Source organism: Plectropomus leopardus, chromosome 13, assembly GCF_026936395.1.
Source record: "Plectropomus leopardus strain MGB_pleo_1.0 chromosome 13, ASM2693639v1, whole genome shotgun sequence".
In the NCBI taxonomy this organism is placed as follows: Eukaryota; Metazoa; Chordata; class Actinopteri; order Perciformes; family Serranidae; genus Plectropomus; species Plectropomus leopardus.
This window is the reverse complement of record NC_142188.1, coordinates 22,867,536-22,886,173: the sequence shown is the minus strand read 5'-3', so window position 1 is coordinate 22,886,173 and position 18,638 is coordinate 22,867,536. Positions and strand designations below refer to the sequence as shown.

Below are 18,638 nucleotides of genomic sequence, written 5' to 3'. Positions count from 1 at the left end.
TCTTTGGGCTATGGGGAAGGTATCAAGTATTGTCAAGTCAAGAGGCTCAAGTCCAAGTTAAGTAATGAGTAGTTGACATTAAAGTCGAGTTGCAAGTCTTATTTGATTTGTCAAGTGAAGTCTGAAGTCATCAAATTTGTATCTCTGGTCTGACTCGAGTCTGTGCCTCTGCAGGACTTTACTCAGCTTATATTGTAATTTCTAAAGACAAATGGCTGCACAAGAGATTTATCATTACTTTGACATTAGAGATTTTGTTTTGTTGATCCATGAAAAAAATCCTACATCTGTGATTCCATGCTGTGAAACAATAAATCATGAAGTTGAAGGGACAATCATTTTTCATAAGCACTGCTCATAAACAGACTAGATGTCGATATGGAAAAAAAGAAATATGTCAAATATTATATGGATATGTTATGATAATCTGAAGGAGTAATTCTTGGTTGAGGTAAACTATCACCAGAAGCAAACAGTGACGTTTGACACTACAAAAATCTTTTAAACTTTCCACTTAAGATTTAACATTTGACATTTTCAGCCATTGTTTGCCAAATTCAAAGTGATTTACTTAATTTTGCCGAGCACATAAACATCTGCACCCACTCAGGTTTTAACAACCCAATCTTCTTCAGAATACTTAAACAATCAGAAATGGTTGGAGAGAAACACTGGTTGCAGTTTCCTTTGGAGAAAGGGTGTGTTCACACAATGCTTCTTTAAAAACACATGAAAGTGAATCAAAGCCGAGAGGGAGCCGTTGAAAGCTGGACCAAAAGGCAGCCAATTTTGAAAGCCGCTGCACCTGGCCTCCTTTCAGGAACAGCAGAGCGCTTCTCTATGGTTGAAAACAGTTCAATATTGCGGAGAGATTGTTCATGATGTGGAGGTCTGGCGCCTTTTTGTGAGCCAATTAATCAAAGCATAGAAGGAGAGTTTCATACTAAACAGGCAAAAACAAGCAGCAGCCGAAAAGCCGCCAATAAGTTCCCATCCTGATCAGAAAGAATCTGCATGGATCACACTCTCCTGGTGGTGTTGTTGAGTTTTGGAAGTAGAGTGAAGTGTGAATTAGAGTTCACAATGAGCAATGTCTGCTGATGGAAGCAGAAATCACAGCTGGTAGTTATGGAAACAAAGTGTACGATGCTGACTTGCTTTTACAAAAGTACCAGGAGAAAACACAGTTGTGGTGGCAGCATCTATTTTTCTGACAGAGGCTCCCTCAGTTTTACAGCAGCAGCAGAACAGTATAGTAAAACAATAGCACTCATCTGTGCAGGTTTCAGGTGCCGTCTGTACCTGGCGTTCCTCCCTGAGCTGGGCAGCTTCAGTTGGGTGGTTAAACCGAAGTATGGTTCCTCTTCCTAGCTGAGTGATGGCACCTAGAGGGAACCGAAAAGAGGCAAAGCATGGATAAGTGGCAAATCCACAACTTACTTACCAGCTTAAACTTCACTATTTGGTAGAAATGCTGCACCGAGCACTAAATTATGCAATATAGGGCAAGAAAGACTGGCAGAGACAGTATATGATGTGTTTCAAGACTGATGCAAGTGACAGTAATGGTGCTGAGAGTTTGCCAGGTAACCTTTGGAGGTGTGGCACAGTATCTATAATGCATTAAAAAGGTGAGTAGCAAAGGGCTTTAGCCATGGAATCATCCTGTCATTGTGGGATTGCAGGTGAACTGTCTCTGCACTGAATTCGGGGGGTAAAGTTGATGAATGGCACAAAAAGTTCTCCAACATTTTCCTCTGCTGAGGTAAAGTGAACAAATTGCCACGAAGAACACAATCCCCAACATGATTGGCAGTGACCTAGACCAGGAGGATGAAAATGGTCCAAGGAAACTTGAGAAGTCTTGTAAAGCTATAGAAATGGAAGTGATATTAGGGTTTATATATCAGACTCTCGCTCATATGGCCATATCCGCAGATTTTCTCGAGGTCTCCTCTTCATTCCTCCTTCTCCTCTCTCAGCACAGCAAATACTAATCTTGCTACTACTAATGACTTCTGACGAGTGACAAAGCACCTGAGAGGCCAGCCTGTGATGGATTCCAGTTGCTGTTGGACTGAAAATTACTATCATTTGTTCAAGAAAATAGCTTCAGATGCAGCCGTTTCTGAAGGGGATATTGGATAAATTGAAATGGTTATAAAAGAGACTAGCGTAGCCGGGGCTCTGCGCTGCCTGGTTCTGTGTGCAGTTATTATCTCTGGAAAGCAAAGCAGTGTGGATGAGGACCTAGTAAGTGGTGAAAGCTCCCAGCCCCGGCAAGCATGGCCTGCTCAGGGGGGCAGGAGTTTCAGCTCCGCTTGGCTCTGTCCTTTGAAAGGTTAATGCCCCGGCCCACTTCAAACCTGTCGGCCCTATCAACTCCATCTGCCAATTAAATGGAGGGCCTGGGGCTTTGTCTGGAGCTTTGTCTGGGGTCCCTCGCCCTTCAAAATGTTTAGTAAGAGAAATGGCATCTGCCCTGTGGAGAGCTGTGTTCACAATCCACTCCTGCCCTGAGTGCGCTGCCGTGGTGGTGCCAGGGACATAAAGTGGTTTTCATTTGCAGATGTGATGAAGTGATCTCATATAACTGCATTCAGGATGGATCAGCGTGTTATTGCCGCCTGCTAGCCAAATAATTGGGAATCTGAGACAGAAATCTTCATTATTACAGACGTGCCTTGCTCCTTTTTTTTTTCCTCCTCCCCACTGTTCATTAAGGAATATCAGGAGTACATTAATCTTTGCAGAAATGCTTACCCTGAGTCAGCTGGCAGGGATCAGTTACCACAGAGCCATTGACTGAACACAGTGCGCCATCCTGAGGGATCAGAGTCACGGTCCCAGCACGGTTCTCCAGCACACAATGTTCGCTGAGGAGCCCTGGCCCATGAAGCACTACAACACAATTCAATATGAAAGTGTAAAAAGAAATACTGCTTACTTTCACTCCAATAGATAACACAGCAGCTGGGAGTTGAGTGTTGTGACCTTGACTCACCAATATCCTGACTGCACGATGCTTCGTCACTCCCGATCAGGGTTCTGCCCTCCTAGAGCGAAGATTAAAAGGTCATGATACAATATGCAAGCTGTTGTTTGGCAATTAACAAAAGCAACGGGCCTTGGCTGGTAATGATTTGAGACAAATAAAGAGTAATGTGTGAATTAGATGAAGTTCAAATTCACTTTCAAATAATACAGGACAACTCCAGTGCTGAGCAGGTCTTCATCAATGCCTATCAGATGAGGTAACTGACAGTCCAGGACCACTCCGCTCCCTTTCTTCCTCAGAGCCAAAGCCTCCTCCTATAAACACCAGGGAGCATACAATGAGCGATATTCAATAGCCTGTATCTGGAGTGGCACATAATATAAAACAAAAAATGCTGACAGACATTTAATGGCAACCAGCAGAAAACTGAATTCTTTATGACTGCTCTTCCTAGCCTGAAGGCCGAGCAGAATAGCGGCGTTCCAACCATGTGTCACCATGAAGCGGCAGAGTGGCTAACGGCAAGAGAGACGCCATAAATCATTCAGATTATCGTGGCGAGAGTCAAACTGTACATTGTGTTCACAAGACGAAGCGGACGTGGTGCCGCCGCTTACACTCACATGCAAGGTGGGTTGAATAGCATGCACCATTGTCTTTATTGATACATAGCTATTAACAGTGTATGTTGTTATATACTCTTGAGTTTGTAAAGTATGTCAACTTCAGATAACAACAAACTTTAGGTGGCTCCACTTCATTTACAATGTGTGTGAGAGGAGTATCGTATAGAAGGTCAAACTAAAGTGATTTGTGGAAAACAAGGCTTGAACATAAAGCATTTATTTTCCATAAATTGAGCAAGACTTGTTGAGGAATGTGAATAAATGCAGTAAGTAAGTCCTTTTAAGACCATTCATAGGGGAATTTTACATTTATTCCATAAAACATGCCATGTGTTTGCATAAATCTCAAAAGCAGATGATGAAAAACCCTTCAATGCCCATATTTCACACATAGGCTATTGATTAATACTGCATTACAGCGACACACAAAGCAACACCGCAGTTGCATCACAACTCAAAAATTCAGACAGAAATTATTGTCCGCATGAAAAAAAAAAAATCCATTCTGCTTGTCCAGAAATCCCTGATGACTATGCATTTAAATGGTGTTACGGCACCTCTTTACAGAAATGCGATAAGAAGTAGAGAAATTGATTTAATCCTTGAAAGCCATTTCTAAAGCACAGGACAGCTACACTTAAACCTCTGATCTGCTCCACACACCGCTTCACTGCCTCCAACTATTGTTGCTGGGAAAATGTAAAAGCATGAGTCACACCACCTTACAGCGCGTGTCTGTCAAAGGGGCGATATTCATTTAACTTTGTATAAAAAATGTCATTTTGTATTATTTCGTTTCTAACTTGTGAGTTGCGCTTTTAGAAAAGGCCAGACAGGCTGCAGACAGAATGAGTCCGTTGAGCAGTTAATTTGCCAATTATTCAACAAGAAATGAAATACTTAGCCTAAGATGACCTGCTGGGTTCAAAAGACACACTGAATTAAGCCATAAAGAGAAACTTAACTCTCTTGGCAAAGTGTTCGAGGCCACTAACCTTTTCCTCCCAGGGCAATGGCTGTGGTTCAATAACCCAGAGTCTACCCAAGCATGAGTGGCCCTATCAGTATTCTTCTGTTAAGCTGGTGGACTAATGCCTCACATTGCCATGGATTATCATAAGTACCTCCCCAAGAGGCAGAGCAGAAAATCTCACATATGGAGGATTCAGAGGCAACACTCTGCATAAACTAGTTCCCCTCTCTTTCAACCTCCTCCTACTCTCTCTCTCGTATAGATTGAACGGCGAAGTGAGAGACGTGTCCACCACCGGCACCACCTCGCTCATTGGCAGCTGCGAGATGGGAGAAATCCTTTTTTTCTAATGAAGAAGGAGAGGCATCGACCCCAGCCCCTGTACTTAATTAAAAGGGATTCTTCACAGACTTCATTAGGAGGTGAGGAGCAGCCTGGCAGATTAATGCACTGTGTCACTTTCCACAGACAACAGCAGCAGAGGAGATCCTCTTATTTTCTCCTGACATTCGCACACATAAAACAGAGAAAGTTGCTCCTCGCCACACCCATTCAGTCTGCGTGTGTATGCTGTGAGGACAAAATAAAAAAAAGTCTGCTTTCAGAATGAGGCAGCTGGTGAACATACTGTAATTAACTGTGGCCCGGACCAGCAGCCAGGCTCGGGCAGCATTTAGACTTCCATTAAAAGCCATCATCTGTGGTTGGGCAGAATTCTTAATGGATTTTTCGCAGCACTTTGACAGTTCAGGTTCCCGACTTGGTTAATATGCATTTCAAAACACTTCCATACTGGGGCCAACCAATCCTTCTTTGCTGACTGCCCATCAGCCTTGTCAAGTGGAGCAACTTGCCAAAAGAACAGATAAGCAAGTACTGAATCCAGGCCAGGAATAAAAAAAAAAAAAAAAAAACTGCATTCCAACTGCTCAGTTACATTAAAAAGGTTAATTTCCTAGAAAGAGCTGCATTTATATCCAAGATTACTGCTCTTTATAAAAGTTCAAATGAATAACGCATGAAGGGAAAGGCAATGGCCAGTCTTTTTTTTAAATCGCATGAAGCCTTTTATTTGATTGGTTATATTCCATTAAGCTAACTAGTAGAAAAGAATTAGCATCTTATTAATAATCATTTCCATTTCTTGATTTTCTCTTTATTATTTGTTTGTGTGCTACATGTAAAAATTGAATTTTAACCAGAGAGTTGTTGTGTTCTGGAGTTGTTGTTTGTTCTGGTTGTAATATAAAGTATTGTGCAATTATCTTTATATGCACTACAGCTATAGGCGTAGATTTCACAGGGTGACCCAGGGGTCACACCCCCCTCAAAATTTAGAACATGTACAAAATAAACCCCATTAAAATAGCAGAGGACTTTAATTTTGATGAAACTGATATGTCCATCATAAACTGATGCAGAAAAGGCACAAATTGGCATATTAAAAAATCACCAGAATACAAGTAATTAACTACCCATTCCAATACTGGCAAAACCGTACTATTTAGTATGGCAGAAAAAGACTTAGTATGTCCAAACACGTAAAGTCAAATGCAGCATGCCAAAAAAATACCAGGATGTTCTGCTGCATTCACTATAATTTTTTGTATGAAAGCCAGCATGCTTTTCTGTCTCTTCTGATGATTATGAGCCACAATGCTCTGCACTGCAGAGAGTATGTCACATTGACTGAGCGGCATATGACAGCTCGACAGCTCATTGACTGCTTAAGAATAATCATGACAAGCAACAACAGGACATAGCTGTGAACGACAACAGAAATGCATTTTTAATTTAACTGCAGTGAATATATAAGAATTTACTATGTATGCAGTTATAACTTTAAGTTTAAAGTACACATTGCAAACTAAGAACAGCAGAGCTCTACAGGAGGCTGTCCATTTCTGGAGAGCTCAGCTGTTTTCATCTTCAGAGTAACAAAGCCAGATGGACAAAGTTCATGGTAATGTTAGAACTAAGCAGTATGTGCTGATTGTGTGCAGACTACATGCAGGAGTACGTTCTTTGTAGAGACAGCTGCTGTACTTGGTAAGACTGTGGTCACACCTGGTATTAACATGCATTTTGGGCGATCGGATCACAAGTGATCAGCGTTAAATACAAGTGTAAAATAATACCAAGACACACTGTGATCCCATCATTCAGACCACTTGCTAAGGTGGTCAAGCCGCATCTGATCACATCTTTTCTAGTGTAAATGCTAATGCATCCTGATGCTTCCCTGACAAGGTCTACATCATCAGTGCAGAGTGTGACTGTTGCTTGTGACTGGTGCATCTTGGTGCTAACTCGCTAATGTGCTTTAACGTAACCATTTCATGTCACATTGGTGGAAGTGTTGCATGTTGAATCCAGCTGACAGCGATATTTCCAGCTGTACTGACAAAGCCACTAACGTGACTATCGAGCATGCTACAGAGCAGCGAGCAAAAGTGCAGACAAAATAGCTGTGCAGTAGGATAAAATGCACACAAGATAGACACGGATGTGAACAGCAATGTGTCCTGGCTGTCCACTTGTGTTTGGATCACCAAACGCATGTTAATACCAGGTCTAAACAGGCTCTAAAAAAGAAAAAGAAAAAGTTTAATTTGCTATGCAGGAGGACTCCTAAAAGCCCAGTTTTCAATGTTAAAACAAAACCGCCACCCCTAACTCCAGCCATCTGCATGTTGCCATGCATGCAGCTTGTGGTTAAAACTAGAGAGTGATTCAATCTGATAAAAGCACTTCTGGGCTTCCCAACAGTCCGCAAACTCTCCTGCCAAGTGTCCTGTTGCAATCATGTCAGTTAATGGTTGAAATTTTAACATCTATTGTGCAAAATCCTCATTATTGTGTCATTCCTTTGTTAAAAGAATGTGAAACTGGAATGTCATTAGTGCAGTCCCCAGTAGGAGATTTGTTGGCATGAATGACACCTATAACACATGTGCTCGCCATGTGTGCTTCAAACATGGCTAGATAATAACCAATTCTCCTGAATTAAATTAAGAAAAGAAAGTCAACCTAGTTTGGAGCCAAGCTTTACTGGAATGTGAAGAATCAAAGGCAAGCTGCTGATAAGAATATGTAAAGGTCATGAAATGCTATAACGACATACTATGATGTAACTGCTGACAGTACGAGCTAAATTGACATTAAACAGAGCCAGCAGGCTCGGAGCATTCGAGGCTTAAGTTGTTTCTTTGTGCTGATTGCAGCATGTTTGGGAAATACAAAGACCACTAGGATCAAAGAAATACGGTGGTTCATTTTATCTTACTGAAATGGAGGTTCCTCCCACCACTGTGTTACAAGGGGACCTGTGAGGCTGGCTGGGGAGAACAACTCCACAAGTGAAGTACACCTACTCACAAATCTGTGCGTGGTTGTGTGCGCGCGCATGTGTGCATATACATATACCCCTGAAGTGGAACAACATTTCACTTTACCCGCTTCCTGCCTTTTTTGTTCTCTCAATCTGTTGCTGTCTCTGTCTGGTAAGAGGCTGCTGTGGAATCCATCTCATATTAATTACTTTCTCTTTCCCACATGCCCTGTAACCAATCTGGGAAGCTGACGATGAATAACTTTGCATTCTAAATCTGCTTTGAATACAGAATTCAAAATTCTGTTTACACCGCTCTTGGTCAACTCGTCTCCTTACGGCCCGAGCAGAAATTCTCATCTAGTTCTCAGCAACGGCATCAATGGAATTAAAACACAAAATATATGAGACTTGAGGAGTTCGAGAAGTTTGCTTGTAATTTGAAAACCATGTGCTAGAGATAGAGAACGTGCACTATGTATAAAGCTGTACACTTTGGATTATATCAGAACTGTTATATATAAAATGCAGCATGTTGACAAGCCATTTGTTAAAAAAAGAAAAGAAAAAAGTACTCGAAATAAATTCTACGAACGTGATTAGGTTTTTGTTTGTAAAGTATGTGTGCTCAATTTTGAAACGGCTAACTTTGAAACTGGGGCTGAATGTGCTTCTCTGTACTCAACTGAGCAAAGACACCTCCTCTAACGTCTGAGCTGAATGCAAATGCACAAGAAGACAAATGTCAAATCCATAAAGTCATTCATCAAACACTTAGAGCTTCGGCAACAACAGTGAGCCTGCCGGTCACCGGTACAGTGGCCTTTTCTCCTATGTGTCAGGTTGCATCATGCATCATAACAGGTGCTCCTACATGAATGGGCCCGGCTCTAAATAAAGCATATTTTTTCAGCTCTGCCAGCAGAGATGGACCGTGTTGCCTCTGAGCATAAAGCCATCACTGCTTGACCATGCAAACAGATTTACAACACTGTAACTTTAATTAATATGCCGGATAGTGAGAAACGAAAGTGCCATATGTCAATAATCAAGACCTCTTAATTAGGAGCGGTGACAGCTGCTAATGAGTTCCAATACACTGTCATGAATAAAAGGGCTGTCGAGCCACTAAATGTCACCTGCTAACAGCCGTGCAGATTCAGAATGTTAATTATCCAACACACATATAGCCAACATTCATGTGTATGGTATTCAAAATTACAGTCTTCTTAAATGTGCAGCTTTACTTTGGTATACTGGTAGAGGACCTAACAAGTTGGAAACACACAAATCTTTCAAAAGAAGATCAACACAACAGTTTAAAGTGTGCTAGAATGTACTGCTAAGCATGTACAACAGCAACAAAAAACAAGCGCATACTTTTCATGAGTGGCACGCTTTGCAATTCAATGCATAATGCAACAGGCTGCTTGGCTGAGAACGGTGAGTCCCAAACAGATGACATTTGGTGTTATTTGGGAGGTTGGGCACAAATTCAACAGAGGAAAAATGTTCAGTGTAAACTCTGGGGTTGGCATACTGGGGCTTTTGTTTTTTGTTGTGTTTTTTTGTGGCAGCTTGGGGTCTTGTAAAGGATGCTGCCATCTTGTCCAAGCCTCAGAGAAACCGTATTGGGTTGAAGGAGATAGGCTGTTCTGTTTCTTTTTTGTCAGACTCCACAAACACTGTCACACACACACTTACTTCACGATCATTACGAGAACTCAGCTTCTGGATGCCATTTAAACCTAAATAGATGGAAAATTAAATTTAAATGTCAGGTTGACTCTACTCTCATTACCCTCTCCACTTCCATGAAGTGGCTGTGGACTGTTCTCAAGACTTGCAGTGACACCAGCTGGCAGAATGTCTTTACTGCAAGTTGTAATGTCAGTCAAAACTGCGGCTGGGAGCTTTGTTTACCATTTTTGTTAAAATTAATAAAGCAAACCTTCACACTCTATGAACTCTTCTATTTTATTTTCATATATTCCTTCTGTAACAAGCTTGGCATCATTTTACATTATTCTTCACAAAATAATGCATTCGATTTTGGGCTTGAAAATGAAACTGGTTGTGACATAATACTAAATTGAAAATAGGGTTATAGAAAATAAGGCAGGTGACAAAAGCATAAGCAACAAAGGCACCTAAAAAACTGTTCTCTGTCTAGAAACAACAAAGCTCTTGTGAACAAGGCTATCTCACATTTTATTCTGAAATGTTTACCCAAATCTGTACTCAAGCAAAGCCTCTAGATGTCAAACTACAGAGTTCTGCTGCTCTCCTTTGGTTGTCTTTATAGCACCGTCTAATTAAATGAAAGCACAACACCAAACTGGATTACAGGAATAAGGTAATTCATCTATCAGTTCTCTGCAGTTATTCCCCTGTTATCCTCTTGCTTATGTCCAAGAATCAAACACCCAGTACCGGGCTTCTGTGAGTCAAACTAACCACTGTCAAATTGGCCCCAGGAAATTTGCACAGAAGCTCACTTAGCCTCTTTTATCAGTGGGTTGTAAGTATAGTTTATTAAAACAAATGTTTGACTCTAACTCCTTTTGCTTCTTGGTAACAGTACTGTGGAGGTGGCTGAATGTTCTGGGGGGCTTTAATCAGACAGTAAGGGACGCAGAATAACTACAGAAGACATCTCAGTTTTTGCGGTGAATCCTTGAATGTTAAAACAATCAAAAACTTGCACAGCCTCTGTACAATGGTGTATGTTTTGTGGAAGGCAATGTCTGGATTCACTATATGTAAAGACCCTTTGAATACATGAATTAACCATCGCTGTACCTGCAAAACACTCTGAGTCTCGCCCCATTTGTTGGTCCACTCCTTGGTCAGCGCTTGGACCTGAGGGAGAAAAGCAGGTGTATTGTTTACACAGGAGCACATCAAACCTCCCCCCCGTTTTCCATTTGGCAGGGGATGACTCACCCTTGCCTCATTCTGATGCAGCTCCTCCTCTACCTTCACTGAGGAAGATGGCTCCCCACGGGAAACCTGGAGTAGTAGTAAAAAGACAGGCCAACCTACAGTGTAACCTTTGAATAAGACTGTCAACGTATATATTGTAGTAGCCTTGACGGCCTTTTATGTGAGCTTGAACACATGCAGGACCTGACTGGCTTCTTCTAGTAGCCCTCGGAGCCTGGTAACCTCTGCCTGCAGCTCTCTGATCACCTTCACGCTGTCGTCTTCGTTCACCGTCGGAGAGTTCACTATGTTTTTAGCTCGGCTGGCGTAGCGCAAAGTGCTCAGGGTCTCCCCGTAGTTCACATCAGCAGGAGAGATTGCTGCCGTGAGAGGCCCCCCAGGGAGGAGAGCACACAGGTGGATGAGCAGTGGTGAGATAAAATGTAAAAAAACAAAAAAAAAAGGACTATGTGGTTAACATTATCTATATCAGTGTTATTAAAGGCAACAAAGGGGTGGAAAAAAACTTTCTGGAAATAGCCTGAAATATATCTGGCTGTCAGCTGATTTACAGAACATACTTGCTATCATAGTAGTGACAGAGTTTCCACCCAGGCTGTCTTTCAGCAGCCATGTCAGCACAGAGTCTCTGTAAGGAATGAAGAGCTGCTTCTTCTTTTTTGTTGACAGTCCTCCCACGCTAAGGTCAGCTGCGAGATCACACAGAGAGAAAACACTGACTCAGAGAAACACGAGAGTTTCAGTAACAGTTATTGATTGATTAATCCCAAATCTCTAAAGATTGTGATAGTGGTGGCGGGGGGAAGGGCCAATAATAATCCTTATAAAGTGTGACTAGTTGATACTCAAGATTCAATTTAAAAAAACGGCAAACTATTCAGTACAGAGGTCCAGTTATATTGAGCAACTTTTTCTGCTTTACTTCGCAGTCACAATTTACTAAATTTGATCATAAGGCACCTCTCTTGAACGAATATAGTACTATGTAAAGGAGTTGTGATGACTGTCTCTGTAATCCTTGTTTCATTTTTTTCTCATTTGGTTTTTATCTCTAGTATTTCTTGTTTGTAATTTTTTTTTCTCCCTTGGTCTTTTTTTATCAGTAGTACTAACAGTTTTTTGGAAATCTCATTATTTTTGTTTCATTACTTATTTATTTAGACATTTAAAAAAAATATTAATGTTTGAATTTCAATGCTAGGTGAGATCCTTTTAACTTTTTAGTCCCCTGGCTTTTTTCACCCCACCTTTGCATTTTCCTCAGTTATTGTATTTTTCTTTTTTGTTTCATTTTATCATTAGCACAAATTGAGGGGTGAGAACCAGAGGAGCATAAGTGACATTTTAGTCCCCCCAAAATATATATATATATATACACACATATATACACACACACACACACACACACACATACATATATACATATGTATATATATATATAAAATTTTATTTTATTTTTTCTCAAATGAAAGCTCTTGATGAGCTCATTCTGCCACCAAACGGGCAGTTGTGAATTCTAAACCAATCTCCAGTTATTAATCAAAATCTAAGACTTACTACTGAACACTACTACTGAACTATTTGAGGCCAAAAATTATACATGCACTTATTCACTTTAAAATATGTTTTTTCAACATATTAAAAATATTGCCCACTAAGTATATTGTCACCCACATGTTTGTTTAAATATTAAAGGTAAAATTCAATAAACAAACTTGGAATTAGTGGGGTTATTTTTCTCTTTTGGCCGTCCTGTTGGTCAAAGTTAACATTTTCCTTCAAATGATAAAAAGTAATTTGGAATGACACCAAACATCTATCCTGTAATAAAAATCCTTATACTACATTTTATTTGGAAAAATTCCACAGAAAATAGAATCAATGCCCTCTCATTGACCACAATCATTTATCACTTTCTATTATCAAGCTGACCGGCTCAATACAAATAAAGATGTGGTGTCATGGCGTGTAAGTCATACTGTAACTGCCATTTACCCAGAGCTGAGATCACACTGCCCAGGGTGACCAGGGATTTGTTGATGTTGGAACCTTCCTTCAGCCTGGTGCCTGTGGCGTGCGTGGCATCGGCTCTCTCGCTGCCTGCCAGGTCCACCAGGTGGATCTTACTCAGTGTCTCACGTGGCAACTCCGCATCAAAATACGCCTGTGGCATGAAAAAGCATTACTGAGCAATCTCTGTCTAGTTCAAAAGAGGCAACATCACAGAGGAATACTTATAGGCGGGCATTACAACAAAAGTGCTACTTAAGATGGGGAAAAAAACGAAAAAGTCTTTGAAGAAGAAATGCTGAAAATGATCATTAAACAAAACGGATAAACAAGGCTAATTAGAGCTCTTGAGGGATGGCCTTTGCTAACACCCAAACAGTTTGCAGGGAAACTTTAAAAAAATGTTTACCCCAGTTCCGGCAACATGAAACATGGCAGCAGGGATGCGTGTTAAGCCTTGCGGCTCACCTGTGTGAAGCTGATGGTGAAAATGGCATGAGAGCGGCTGCTGAGGTCATTCATGCCGGTGCTGGCTGTAGTGCGGTTGGCATTACCGAGAGTGATCAGGTCCTCCATGTCTCTGTGGTTGTGTGCCAAGTGCTTGGACAGATCTACACACAATTCGCAGTCTATTAGATTTTCTGTAGTTTATACAAGCCGAAAGACTCATATGATGGAGAATAAAGTCTTACTCTCTACATAGGGTCCGTCTCTGGGGTGCTCCCTCACTCTCAAGCCTCCATCTGTGGGTGTACTTTTCCTCTTGAGAAGGTCCTGCACACGTTCATTGTAGATCTCTAAATAGCTGGTGCCAAGACAGAAACACAGATTTGGTCCGAGATTACACACGAGGCCACAGAGGCACATAATAATGAAGGGTTTCAGCGTTGATGTGTGAGTGGCACAGCACCAAATGAGAACAAAACAAGTAGCTATTCAGTGTCTACTATGAAAAGGGATGCACAGGAGGTTTAAAGCCAAATTATTGTGCATATTGTGCATGCATTGCTCAGCTTGCATTGGCAATGAATAAACAAACATATGCAAAGTAGGTTTCAGCAGAGCACTTCAAATCAATAACTGGGTGTGTGCAAGAAGCAAAAGGACTAGTCTGAGTGGCTGATTCAAAAACAATGCAAGGCATGGAGCAATTAGGCTTTACGAGAGCGTGACAGTGATAAAATGGCAAAGACCGTATCCGGTGGATGGAGCCATTCAGGGTGTTTTCTGGCACAGTGTTGAGAACTCAAACTGGATACGATATTAGATGGTTTCTAAATGACTGGAGGCATAGTTGCCGTTATTACAATAACAACACAGGGAGGATTAATAAGCCATGCTGTTTGATTCCTCCATTACCTCCTTATGAATACAAACTGTATGTTTTATAATGTAGGGATGAATGTGGAGCTACCTACACAACAAAGAGGCAAGAGATTTCATTCATGGGCAAGTGATGGACATTATAACCATAGGTCATGACAGAAAACCTGACGAGTGAAAGATGACCAACATTACTCTATTGAGAGCGAAAGAAAGAACTAGAATGAGTCAAGTTGCAGTCACAGTCTACGCACATAAGATCCATACAATCAGTTTCAAGGTGGACACCCAAGATTTAGTGTCACCAATTTAGCATCTGACTGAATGTCTCCTCCTCTGTTTCTGAGATATGATGTTGAGTAATTCGCCAGAAACATGTTTTTGAAGAACATGACAACATAACAGTGAAGCTGACCTTTGACCTTTTAGATATGAAATGTCAGAACTTCATCACTGTATCCCATGAGACATTTTCTTGAGATATGGCAATAATTATCGTATGTATTCTTGATAATGGCCAAAAACGAATTTTTAGTGTGAAATTCAAGGACACTCACTCGAGGCCTGCACAAGATATCACGTTTAAAAGAATGAGACAGATGCATGTTCACAGTGACCTTAATTTTGCCAAAATCTAATCATTTCATTGTTGAAACACAGTGAACTTTGTGCTAAATTTGAAGAAATACCCTCAATGCATTTTTGAGATACTGAGCTCACAAGAATGGAACATACAAAGAACACAATTCCTCCAGCCTATTGTCTGTGCATAAAAATAAAAAAACAATAAACAACAATACAACAATAAAAAGGCCTAATAAACAAGTTCATGCCAATAATCTCAAATATATCCTATCATATATTCCTATCAAATGAATGACTCAAAATATTTACTAAATCATGAACCTCACCAAATTGGCTGAGAATTTGTAGATCAATCAAGTTGTGACTGATGAACTAATGAATGAAGCCTTACACTGCTACTTGTGGTCACTAAATCTGTCATGTTTGTATCAGGAATGTCAAAGCCTTTTTAATAATTACCATATCTCAAACCAAACATTTGAAACACATCTGTGTTTTTCTGTTATTCTGCAAGAAAAAAAGAAGGCAAGGATATTTTAATTTCACTGGCGATCACACTTTTTGGAAAATGTATTTGGAAAGCAATGTGTCCCTAACACCTCCACTGACTACCTACCAAAAAAAAAACACACACAGTACAAATGTGTTATCTGTCAGAAGCCATCCCATGGTCATTTTCAAGCTATTCAACATTTCTAAAGCAAAACCCGGCAGAGACGGTCACATAAAATCCAATTCTAGAGTTGAATTAAACCCAAATAATGTGCCAGCAGCACACATGATACCAAATGGCTAAATAATGGTTTCACAGTATCTTGATGGACTTAAAACCGGCAATTTTATCTCCAAATATAATCATTTGGAGCAGAGCTGGGACATGTAATCATGAAGCAGATATTGTGCTGAGCCTGGATATCATCTGGGACTTTGATTACAGTAATAAAGACTTAATGTTGTCTTTTTCTAGTTTTAAAAGACTTCATCACAGCAAGGTCATACAATATTCTGAAGTTACATGACCATTCTAACTACATGAAATGAAAATTGAGGGACTTTACCTGCGTGACCATCATATCTAAATTGAGAACAAATCCCTGACCACTGAAAAATGCTAACAAAAGCAACAACCCAAAAAAAAAAACAAAACCAGACTAAAAGTCATTAGCTGTGATGTCATGTCATGCTTAGTCATGCTTAATTCTGACCGCAGGCCTGGTCACTGTCAGCTGGGAGCAGAAAGCAGCATAGGGAGTGCACTTGTTTTTTCCATGTGCGCACTTCCATGTGAAGTCACGATGCCTTTGGTTACACCTATGAAATGTACTGCAGTTCTGTTATTGCAATACTAAAAATAAGACGTGCTTATTTTTTATTAGTATTATTTATTTTTGCAATTGCATTGTTTTCTGACTGTTGCTGTCAAAATTGCATCACAGGTATCAGAGACAAACTGAAGCTTTGCCTTCATATTGAAGTGATAAAGCAGATGACTCAACATCATGTTAGATTGCCTCTTCACATTTGTCACATGAAGAAAAAGTGTTGAGTTTGTCTTGCGTGTCTTGAACTTGTCAAATCCAATAACAACAAATTGATTTCTTTGAAGTCTTGACCCCAACATGGATCATGGATTCTTTGTGGAGTGACATTTTCATTGTAGCACAGTTGTAGTCTCTTAATCATTAAATGTAAAGATATGTGGTTGAAGGTTTTTCTTAATTATTATTAATAAATGCAAAAACAACTCAGTGTCACATCAACATAAGCGACAGTAGCTTTGGATTCAGTGGCGTTACTGGCAAATTTGCCATGAAACAGTTTTTCTTAATGTTATATGCTAAATGCCAAAAAGTTTACTGGTAATCCCCTGCTACTAGTTTCTAATCTAATGAGCAAAATACTAAAATCTTAAAGGACAAAATATATGTATGAAGGTCCCTTACCTGACCTCTGTGCGGAATGACACGGCATCACTCTTTCCTCTACGAGATATCTCGGAGAACAGGCCTTCACAGATCCGTGGGATCAGACCTTTATCTTCCTGGCACATTTAAAGGAAGAAAATGTTGCATTTAGAACTTCTTGGAACTCAAAATGATGGTGTTACTTTCAAATGACAATATCATTTTTGCCCCTATTATGTACTCTTAATTTAGGTGTCTAAGCTACACCGTGACCACAACTCAGCACATGCAAAGACTGCTGAACAACACAAACAACAGCTCATCTGATATGAAGTTACTGAAGCATAAAAGCAATTCCACTCTGAGCTGCATGCCCTCTTGTTTTAATTACAAAGTAACAGATAGTAAGCATTAAGAGCCATATATAATTATCTGGAATGTTGACAGCAGCTTTGCTGATGACCTTGCACAAGTCTCCTGGTAGACAAGCAGAAAGCTCGCTGGTAATGTGAAATTTCCATTGCTGTGCAAGGTGAGCAGAGAAAAGCTGTGGGCTGCTGGCCTCATCACATTTTCTGATTAGTGGGGAGAAACATGGAGATAAATGGGAAAGACGGGGAGGGACGTGTGATGAGGCTGCCATCAGTCAGTTTCTAATGTGGCGAGGAGTCGGTGCTACGTGCACAGGGTTAGCACTGTATTCTGCAATGTAAGCTCTACAGTGTGGTGAATATTGTGACATCCTGGGTGTCCCTTTTGACAGAGGGGCTAATTTACAGAGCACGTTTGCGATGCAAGTTGGAAACGACCCACGGATGTTTAAAGGATATCTACCTCTCAAGATAAATTTAAAACTTTAAGCTTAGTAAGACTGCTGAGAAAGCTGATAGACGGCCTTACTGCATGACCCATCATGGTGTACGATTTTCCTGAGCCCGTTTGGCCGTAGGCAAAAACACAGGCATTAAAACCCTCAAATGCAGCCTTCAGGACATCAGAGCCCAAATCCTGAAAAATCTGAAGCAGCAGAGAGAAAGTTAGTTAAAATATCAGCTCATTTTTCTACAACACAATACAAAAAAGTTACGCAAAATGTTTAAACAGATATTAGGGGGAACGGGGTTGGTCACCACACTTTTTACTTTCATTTGAATCCCCCCAAAACAGTGTCCTTTATAGATACAGTTTTAATATGTAACTGAAGCCTTAAGTGTCAGATAGGACTTAATAAGTGACCTTATTCCCCTTAAGCTTACTCTGTTCAAAAGATGTGAACTGTCAAATACTTATTGTGTATTTATGACATCCATCTCCATCATGGGGTTGGTTGTCACATACAATGGGATTGTTGTTTAATGTGGACAAATAAATATGAAAGAAATTTATAAAAAGCATATAATTAGCTCATAAATCGAGAGAACATGAGCAGGAGAAATATTTCCTATAAGTGCATTTTCCATCCTTACATAACACTATAAAAGAACAATACATTAAACAGCTAACCTCAAAGAGAACAGCTGTGTTCAAATGGGGTTGAGTTTTTAGTGTTTCAGTGTATTCATGACCTCCTAAATGGAAATGTTCTGAGAGCTGCAAGTTCACAAATTTGCGTACATGACCTCCCACGTAGTAAACAAGAGCTCATTTGAACTCTGCAAACGCGACAAGCACCTGCAATTGTGAATTGTTGCAAGCGACTAAGCGAACAACCAAAAGTTGTAGCTTAGTTGAAAAAAAATCTAAACTATAAGCTCACCCTAAATACTGTTTAACGGTAGGCCTACTTGTTCACCCTAAAAACCAATTCAGTTCCTTGAAGTGAAACACAGAAGAGGGAGATATTTAGCCTCCATTCAAAACACTACAAGTCCTGTCACCTCAATGTCAAGTGTCCTACTCCTGAAATACTCCTGTGCGGCACTTCTTCTGCCACTAGACGGCA

At 40.4% G+C, this 18,638-nt stretch overlaps 1 protein-coding gene across 2 annotated transcripts in view; it reads right to left on the bottom strand.

Annotated features, from left to right (window-relative positions):
- Positions 1 to 18,638, bottom strand: part of kif16bb (kinesin family member 16Bb) — a 30,564-nt gene that overhangs the window by 11,166 nt on the left and 760 nt on the right. For both annotated transcript variants that reach the window (XM_088086140.1, XM_042502845.2), the window contains 13 exons: positions 17,597 to 17,713; positions 16,736 to 16,833; positions 13,577 to 13,689; positions 13,353 to 13,495; positions 12,870 to 13,038; positions 11,435 to 11,563; positions 11,058 to 11,233; positions 10,875 to 10,940; positions 10,731 to 10,790; positions 3,193 to 3,312; positions 3,005 to 3,056; positions 2,764 to 2,901; positions 1,303 to 1,385 (listed from right to left, as the gene is read on the bottom strand). In XM_088086140.1, the coding sequence (XP_087942266.1) occupies positions 1,303 to 1,385; positions 2,764 to 2,901; positions 3,005 to 3,056; positions 3,193 to 3,312; positions 10,731 to 10,790; positions 10,875 to 10,940; positions 11,058 to 11,233; positions 11,435 to 11,563; positions 12,870 to 13,038; positions 13,353 to 13,495; positions 13,577 to 13,689; positions 16,736 to 16,833; positions 17,597 to 17,713 (1,464 nt within the window). The remainder of the gene's footprint in view (positions 1 to 1,302; positions 1,386 to 2,763; positions 2,902 to 3,004; positions 3,057 to 3,192; positions 3,313 to 10,730; positions 10,791 to 10,874; positions 10,941 to 11,057; positions 11,234 to 11,434; positions 11,564 to 12,869; positions 13,039 to 13,352; positions 13,496 to 13,576; positions 13,690 to 16,735; positions 16,834 to 17,596; positions 17,714 to 18,638) is intronic.